The sequence below is a fragment of the Magnolia sinica genome, chromosome 7 (genome assembly GCF_029962835.1).
Source record: "Magnolia sinica isolate HGM2019 chromosome 7, MsV1, whole genome shotgun sequence".
NCBI lineage: Eukaryota > Viridiplantae > Streptophyta > Magnoliopsida > Magnoliales > Magnoliaceae > Magnolia > Magnolia sinica.
Window position 1 is genome coordinate 93,285,697 of NC_080579.1, and position 9,733 is coordinate 93,295,429.

The 9,733-nt window shown below is 38.9% G+C and overlaps 1 protein-coding gene across 2 annotated transcripts; it reads left to right on the forward strand.

Moving 5' to 3' along the window:
• Positions 1-260: 260 nt before the first annotated feature.
• On the forward strand, positions 261-6,957 carry LOC131251746 (protein DEEPER ROOTING 1-like). Of its 2 annotated transcripts, none has more exons than XM_058252673.1 (6): positions 261-463; positions 607-679; positions 3,661-4,196; positions 5,361-5,529; positions 5,715-5,759; positions 6,454-6,957. In XM_058252673.1, exons 1-5 carry the CDS (start codon positions 458-460, stop codon positions 5,732-5,734), a joined length of 804 nt encoding a protein of 267 aa, XP_058108656.1. In that variant the 5' UTR covers positions 261-457; the 3' UTR covers positions 5,735-5,759; positions 6,454-6,957. The 2 variants fall into 2 exon arrangements, with proteins under 2 accessions (XP_058108656.1, XP_058108655.1); XM_058252672.1 differs by having other exon boundaries at positions 267-463; positions 6,418-6,957.
• Positions 6,958-9,733: the final 2,776 nt, after the last annotated feature.

The window sequence follows — 9,733 nt, forward strand, 5'->3', positions numbered from 1 at the left end:
TTTTCATTTATGTATTTTGGTTTCTTCCCATCCAAACAAACTACAGTGGGCCCAGTCATGATGTGGTAGACAGCCAATGTAAGAGTATGATGTTCATAACAACAATATAGTCCACACATGGGGGCCACGTGACATAGGTGTGGGGATGGCAAGATAACCAACCCTTTTGATATCACACACATGTGAATGAGTGGGGAGAGTAGGATTTGGATGGCTACTCGCACGAGTAGCAATTGCACCTCTCAATCTCATAAAAAGGCACAGAAGCTTGAGCGGCAAAAGGCCGTGTTTGGGAACTTGAACCATTAGAAGTACTTGCCTGGCCATGGAATTCTTCAACACCCATATATCTATTTAAACCATCCAATCTTCTCATTGGGTTGAACTGAATTCCACTCATTTTCTAACATTATTCAATCTTTTCAAGTGTTCAAAGTGTCCTTCAAAGCTTGGTGATATGAGGGTATGACAACTTAGAAGAATGGTTATTTTTTGCATTGCAGGTTTTTGTTTCAATCGTGGTAGATTTTAATTGGATTGAATGTTGTTTGGGTTTGGTGATGACAATTCTTGGATGAATTTTTTTATTTTTATTTTTGGTTGTAGATCTTGAATTGGATGCAAAATAAGCTCAATGGGAGGCATGGGGACAAGAAATGGACGGTGGGATCGAGCAATCGTAAGTATCCTTTTTTTTGGTTGGGTTTTGGGTTTTGTTGGCAACCTTGACGGGATTTTGATTTGATTGGTTTTAGTGAACGACATGGGTGGTTTGGGTTTTTTTTTTTTTTTTTTTTTTGAGATGTTCTTCTAGGGAAAAAAGAAAAGATAATGATGTGTTTTAATGAGCTAGGCCGAGATTTGGCTTTAAACATCTTTGATGAAAAATGGCGTTTTGGTTTATGGGTCATTCTTTTACCAATCCACATCTCTCTCTCTCTCTCTCTCTCTCTCTCTCTCTCTCAGTAGCTTTGCACTATCTAAAAATGGTGGTGATTCATCTTCCTCACATGTGACACTGATGTACAGCTATCCAAACCATCCAATTTGTGGAGTCCTATTATGTGGAGCATATCTCTGAAGTCACTCTGACCAAACAATCCTAGCAATCCAATTAATGGTTTCAAATGATTAGTTGAAAGTAAGATAGTGAGCTGTCCAAATTCCAAAATAAATAAATAAAATAAAAATATTTTTTTAAAAAAAAAGATGGCTAATATCATCTCATTGTATTTCTTCCATTATGCTTCATCCATAGTTGGTTCAATGATTTGGACAGTCTGAATTGCCATGTAACTATTCCACAGTTATGGTTGAATAGTTTTCACAATTTTGTTTTTCCTCTTCTTCTTCTTCTTGTTTTTTTTTTAAAAAAAAAATAAAAAAATAAAAAAATAAAATTAAAAAAAAAATTCTTGTGTCCTCCTTGAAGTTAAACTAAAATTATATTGAGGAGGCCTACCCCACCATGTATGTGGTGATCCAGGCCGTTCTCTAGAAGGTCCCACTATAGATAGGCCACATGGAAAAAAAAAAAAAAAAAAATCATCAATAAGAGGCCCTCAATGTAGAAGTAGCCATGTCCACATTTCAACACGTATGGATAATGAGGATCTCTAATTATTCGAATTTTTGCCTTGTAGGCCATCCATGGTGGGAACTACTATATGAATGGTTCTGAACTAGCTGTGGTGGTATAATTAGATTGGCCAACGATAAATCCATTTATAATAATGATGATTATTGAGAAAAACATGCTTACTTTACCAAAATAATTGTCATTTTTTTTTTGGTGGGAACTACTAGATAAATGGTTCTGAATTGGTTGTGGTGGTACATTAGTTAGAGCGGCCGACAATAAATCCGCCAATAATGATGATGATTATGACGACAAATACACTTTACGAAAATAATTGTCGGTTTTTTTCAAATAAAATATCCTAGCTTTTACCAATTATTTTAATATAATGGTAAAAAAAAAGCTATATTTAAAAAGCTCCGCAACAAATGGGTCTACCATATTTTACACACAAAAAGCCTTTTAAGGGATTTAGATTTTATTACTTTGTGTCCATATAATTTGCAACTTATCTTTGGAATCTGTCCTTCTCTCTCTTATCTTGCATCTACACTTTCTCAGTGTTTTACACAATACTTTTTGTGTGTGTATGTATGCATATATCCCTCTCTCTCATGAGTAATAATTGTATAGATTTATTTCATACATTGGGATTTCAACTTTTGGATTTAGGTCATTTTTCAATGGTACAAAACATTTATACATTACATAACACTATTTTTTTCTCTCATTGTTTAGTCAACACTTTTTTCGTGTGTGTATCCGTGTGCATGCATCCCTCTCTCTTTCTCTTTCCCTCCCCCGTCTCTCGAGTTCCTCTCTGGACATGTACGGCAATTGTATAGATTTATTTCATACATTGGGACTTCAACTTTTGGATTTGGGTCATTTTTCAATGATACAAAACATTTATACAGTGTCTTACATAGCACTTTTTTGGATTTGGGTCATCTTTCAATGATACAAAACATTTATACAATGTCTTACGTCATACTTTTTTCACTCTCTTAGTGTTTACTTAGCACTTTTTTCCCTCTCCTTCTCTCTTATCTTGCATCCACCCTTTCTCAATGTCTTACACAATACTTTTTGTGTGTGTATGTGCGTGCATATATCCCTCTCTCTCATGAGTAATAATTGTATAGATTTATTTCATACATTGGGATTTCAACTTTTGGATTTATGTCATTTTTCAATCATATAAAACATTTATACATTACATAGCACTATTTTTTTAGTCTCATTGTTTAGTCAACACTTTTTTCATGTGTGTATGGGCGTGCATGCATCCCTCTCTCTTTCTCTTGCCCTCCCCCATCTCTCGAGTTCCTCTCTGGACATGTACGGCAATTGTATAGATTTATTTCATACATTAGGACTTCAACTTTTGGATTTGGGTCATTTTTCAATGATACAAAACATTTATACAGTATCTTACATAGCACTTTTTTGGATTTGGGTCATCTTTCAATGATACAAAACATTTATACAATGTCTTACGTGGTACTTCTTTCACTCTCTTAGTGTTTACTTAGCACTTTTTTATGCGTGTGTACCCGACATGCACAACGATTGTACAGATTTATTTCATACATTGGGACTTCAACTTTTCGATTTGGGTCATCTTTAAATGATACAAAACATTTATACAATGTCTTATGTAGTACTTTTATTTTGCTCTCTTAGTGTTTTACTTAGCACTTTTTTCATGCATGTGTGTGCATGTATCCCTCTTTCTCTCCCATCTCTTTAGTTCTTCTCTGGACATGCACAACAATCGCATAAATTTATTTCATACATTGGGACTTCAACATTTGGATTTGGGCCACCTTTCAATGATACAAAACAGTTATACAATGGGCCTCGCCTTAGATGTGGATATCCAAAAATTAAGAACTTTTGGACTATAGAATATTCCAACCCTTAAATCATTCAAGTCATTTTCCTTTGACTATAGATGGTCCCTAAATCTTAGAATGATCAAAGTGTTGAAATATTTTGTTTCAATACTGATATATTTCTAAGAAAATAAATATTTGTGTTCCTAATTTTCTCTTTATTATTTAATTTGTGCCCTTTAGGCCATCCCATGCAAGAACCTATCAAAGAAGAATTCAGCGATTGGCCACACGGATTGTTGGCGATCGGAACTTTCGGAAATAACCAATTAAAGGAGGATTCAGAGAAAAATGGTTCTTTGGAGAAATCAAATTCATCACAAGATTTATCAGATTTTACAAAGGAGGAAGTGGGCAAATTGCAAAAAGAACTAATAAAGCTATTAGTACTTAAGCCAGTTCCTAATTCCCCTGAATTGGGAGAAAGAGAAACGGCTAATCTTCCATTAGATAAGTTCCTAAATTGCCCATCAAGCTTGGACATCGAACGGACAATCCGCCAAAGATTTTGCAATGATTTGGATGATGAGGATGTGGAGGATCTCTCGAGAAATACCAGTGTCATTCCGAGCAAAGACAAAGAAGTATGCATGGATGATAAGAATGCAATTCGGCAAAAATCTATTTCTTTTCTACTTAAGAAGATGTTTGTTTGTCGCAGCAGTTTCAGTCCAACTCCAAGCTTAGGAGATTCAATTCCAGAGTCCAGAATGGAAATGGTATGCATATACATATACATACATATTTGAATGTCAGCTGCACACCAGTTTTCACTGAACTCATGCGAACATTTTGAGAACTCGTCATACATGATGTGACTCCAAAATTTGAACGGTCCACGTGATGCATCACCCCATGAAACCCCCTGTGCCCAACTTCTACTTTGATCCAAAACTTTAGTGGGCCATGAAAAAAAAAAAAAAACAATTTCCTCCCTTGATTTCCATATCTTTGCTATGGCCCACCAAAGTTTTAGATCAGGGCGAAAATTGGTCCCTTTAAATTTCAAGGGATGCCGCATTTCATAGACTGCTCCACCTACGTGCACAGGTGAGCATGCCTCTACACACACACATATATACAAAGAGATGTAAGGGTACATGCGCACCTACACACCTATGCAAACTTTAAGACATCTAAAACCACTTGGTGGAGCCCACTTGAGATTTTTGATGCAGTTAAAACTTGGTATGACCCTTGTTCAAGTGGGACACGCATAATGAATGGGCTGGATTTCTGAGCCACATCTCAGCGGGCCCTATAAACGACCATGAAGGTTTCAATGGGCAGTATCTAATCTCAACTATTGCCTGTAGTGTAGCCTACCTAAGTCATGAATGGCCTGATTCTTATGCCTATGGCCCACCATTGAAGGGTGCATCTGATGCACGGTATGGATTTCCGAGATAGCTCATGGTGGGGCCCACATATCTCGATATCATACCAAGCTCCCGTGGGGTCAATCTCATAGTACCTTTCCCTGAGAGAAATGCAAGGAAATCCATACTCTTGTGAGGAGGTGATTGACAAAGAACATGCCAATGTAGCATGGATGTGCTAGATCCAAGCCATTCATCAGGTGGGGCAACCTATGATCATGCCCTGGTGCCAAAAAAAAAACTTGACTCACCATCCATTCATCAGATTGGGCCACATCAGTACGAGAAAAATGATCAACGGTCTATATTCATCATACAAACATGATCCACCTGATGAGTGAACCAGCCTGATTTTTGAGACAGGGCATGATCATGGTGGGCCCACATGACACATACACATGCCATGTTGGCACGAATCCTATTAAGGTTTCTGTACATCGGATGAATGATGCATGCAACGGTCCATCCATTATTTACCTTTATCTAATTCATCTTCATCTACAGCTTCTGAGGAAAATACTTCACAAGAAGATATACCCACAAAACACCGGTGCAACATCAACGGCTAAGAAATACTTAGTTCACAAACGTACGGCCAAGATGAAGGACGCAGAGAATCCAACGGATGAGAAAGAAAGCGATGGATGCAAATGGGTCAAGACGGATTCCGAATGTACGGCAGCTTTATTTTGCAATTGCATGAGTCATGCAACGCATGTATGAATACAAATTCATGCAAAACACGTGTGCATGATGCATGCATGCAATTTAAAACATCATACACGCACACGTGCACACGTGTGAAGATATGACTCTAAAACGTGTGTACTGATGAGATCTTTTCTTCTTCTTATGCAGTCATAGTTCTAGAGATGTGATCTCTCTCCATTTTCACTAGCTCGGGTAAGTTTACACATTTCACATGCTCTAATTCCAAACACGTGTGAATCCCTGCCAAGCACACGTGCAAACGTGATGATTAATATATGAGCTTTCCATCCATCTGTTGGAAATAATGTTTATATCTTCTGCCTCAAAATTCAGGTTCCTCAGGTGGGCCGTAATATTCAAACTGATAATCGAAACAATTCTTTCCAGCCGTCCATTTGTTTTCTGTGACGTGGCCCACCTTTGGTGTAAAATGGCTTGATTTTTTGGCAGAAGATCTACAGTGTTAGGGCTGTCAATGGGCCAGGCCTGATGATGTGGGCCTATTCAAATTTTGATTTTTCTGGCCCGGCCCGGCCCATTGATGGCCCTAGATGGTGTGGCCCACCTAATGGAAATATATGATTTGGATCAAAATTCAGGCCTGTTTGGATCCTCAGGTGAGCCATGGTATACAAAGTGAACTGACAGTTAAATGATTATTTCTAGCCATCCATTTGTTCTGTATGATGTGGCCCACCTGAGGTGTGAAATGGCCTGATTTTTAGGTCAGAAGATCTAAACAGTGTAACCCACTTGATGGAAGGATCTGATCTAAGCAGTCTTAGACATATTTTTACAATATAAAAAAATTATGAAAAGAAATGCTAACTTAAATTTTTTTTTTTTTCAGATATTGTATATTATATAATTCAAGTATCAATATCAGAGCCGTTCAAATTTCAAAGGCCTCCATGAACAATAAATAAGAGGCTTCCGATACAAGATCGATTCAAAGCTATGATCTCAAGATGAAATAGTTCTGAGGCGAGGAAATGAAGGAAGAAGAATTTGGAAGTTATGATCAGAGGGTGGAGAAAATGTCCTCTTGGGAATCTGGACCGTCCATCTAGCGATCCCAATCAGCCGTGGATACCCCATAATGTCACAATCTTGGCTGTTCGATTTTTGGCCTTGAAGCGGACACTAGACGTGAAATGGCTCGACCGTCTACATTCGAATCAGAAAAAAATTATACCAAATGGATGGCTACGATTCTTTGATCAACGTCTTCAACCATCCTTAGGTACCAAATGGATAGATGGATGGTCGTGATTCACTGGCCCTATGGTGTACCTCAGAACTCGGTGGTGTATGCGTCTTATATTTTTTTTTAGTGCTCAAGCACACATAAATTATATATTTACAAGGCAAAATCAACGGTATCGATTCATGTTCTTTGAATAATAATAATGATGATAATAATAATAATAACAATACCCATGTCCACAATTTGGACACCACCTTTGAGTTTTCTCACAGATGAGGTCCATTTTCTTGGACAATCCACAAGTGGCCAACATGACTGCACGGATGGATGATCTGGGCCGTCCATATTGTGGGCCATGTTCTGGATGGGTACCCATGTGAATGCTTCATTGTTCGGAGAATAGTACCTGGCACATTTGATGGCCTTCATTGGACCGTTTAAAACAGAAATGATCAATGGTCCACGCTCAATGAGGTGGTTAGGAATTAGATTTGTCTTTTTAGTATGATTTTTCATAGAGTAGCCAACCGATGGCCCGTCCCATCAGATGGACAGTTAGGATCATCCGAAGCAACGGCCACACTCATGGACCTTCAAGTGCATCCCATGACCGTTTGATATTGCAATGCTTATGGATACAGCAGTTCTGTGGGCATCGATGGCTGTGATGGTCATTGGGCTTTTCATGCCTGGGTCATGATGGGCTGGGCCTAGGATGACTCTCAACCCTAGAAAGTAAGTAGGCTGATGATAATCGTCCATTCCTGGGTTGGCTTGGACGCAATTTTCTACAAAACTGGTCGTACAGATTCCATGCAACAAAAAGCTCTGTGGGACGCACCTCGATATCTATGTGATAATCCACTCCGTCCATCAGTTTCACCAGCTCATGTTAGGGTATGAGTCCAAAAATGAGATAGATCCTAAACTCAAGCACCAAATGTCAAAGAGTGAGAATAGGATATCCATCATAAAAAAACTTCTCTCCGGGCCCACCATGATGTATCTACACCATCCAACCTGTTTGTAAGTTGAGTCCCACTAGAAGAAAATAAAAAATAAATATTCACATTGTCAAAAACTTCAGCTGTTGGGATATAAACATCATGATGGGCGTAGGAAAGTCTCAATGGTTGGCGTCCTCCCCTTCACTGTTTCCTGTGGTGTGACCGTGTGAGCCACTTGGGCCCGTTTGATTTTCCATGGTACAAGTAAATGATGGTAAATAAGTAATTATTACTTTTTCACCTTATTTGAAAGCACAAGACTAACTCCCCCGGGAAATTGAAACAAAAGTGTTGACTTAAATATGCAGACCTCACCTTCAGGTATACGATATATCCGTACTGTCCATCTACTTTAATATAGCATTTTGGATTATAAACCCAAAAATGAGACAGAGCTAACACTTAAATGGCCCACTCGAAAGGAAATAGAGTGGCATTAATTCATCCACCATTGAAAATTATTTTCTTCACCAGGCTCATATTGAGGTTTTTTCATCATCTAACCTGTTCATAGGATTACACAGACATGGATAAGAGGAAAACAAAAATATCAGCTTGATCCAAAACTTTTAAGGCCCCAAAAATTTTTTAATGGTAGGCGTTCGATTCCCATTGTTTCCTGTGGTGTGGTCCACTTGAGCTTTGGATCTGCCTATATTTTTGGCTCATGCCATAAATTTGGCTGGCATAACAAACCAGCAGTGTGGATAAGTAACAAACATCTTAATCCCCCCCCCCCCCCCCCCCCCAACCAACCGTGGATGTTGTAAAATTTTCAATTTAAGTGTTAAAAAAGTAAGTTGTCACTACCGAAAAGATATAATTATCCAGGTAAATAATTATTGCCCATTTATATGGTAATTTTTTTATTTAAATGTTAAAAAAGTAAGTTGTCATGTTTGGGAAAGACGTGGTAATTACCCAGGTAAATAATTATTACCCATTTACATGGTAATTACACCTGGCTGATTTTTAGAGTCACATCGTAACTTGATCCGGTGAAACTAATGGAAGGACTGGATGTCACAAATATATTGGGGTGGACCCCACAGATCTTCCCGTTGCAGGGGTTCCAACAACAAGTGTTGTTGGAAATGCGGGTCCAGTAGGTCCACCATATCGTTTGTTTCCAACTGGGCTCTGCCTATTTTGTGGGCCCACTAAGTCATCTGGACCTGAATTGGGGCCCACAATAAATGGGCCTAGATTGACGGTAATCTATGCATGCATATGATTTGCTGCCTCACAGGATTCTATCCATATGGTACATGATATGGTGATTGGAAGATTTAAAACCGTTGATGTGATGGGCCCAGCAGCGTATGAAGGATAGCCGCTAGATTAAAACATCCTAACCTTTAGATATGTCCTTTTTCTGTTGAACGTGGTCCTTCGCTCTTTTTTTTCCCTTTTAATCATCTGTCCGTGGACCACCGAATCAAGGGTGGGATCCATGTTTTTAAAACCCAGACCAGACTCCAATCCGTTTCTGTGGCCAGCTCGGCATCTGATTTGTAGGAGATCGTGGACACTCCACAGGCTATAATATCAACGGTTCGGATTCCAAAGCACTAGGCCGATGGGCCCACCATATCAATGGTTTGGATCCATGGTCCCCAAATGTATAGAATCATACACTTTCATGAGTTATACATTTGGACCATATGATTCTTTCCTCCATTATCCGAGGAACAGTTTAGGAGCCATCCAACCATCATGCTCATAATATTTGGGTGGAAACAACGCACTTGTGTATCATCGAGGCCGCTAATCAGGTTGACAATGATGCGGATTGCCTGATGAACGGATCTGATATCAGGTTGACATGCCTTATTTCCACAAGTGGGGCCGGTGCCCTTTGCATTTCTCATTTGATGAGCATCTTTATGCAAGTCTGGCAGCCAACAAGCCCAACATGGGTCCATTATCTAGGCTCGTGGGCCGGTCTATTT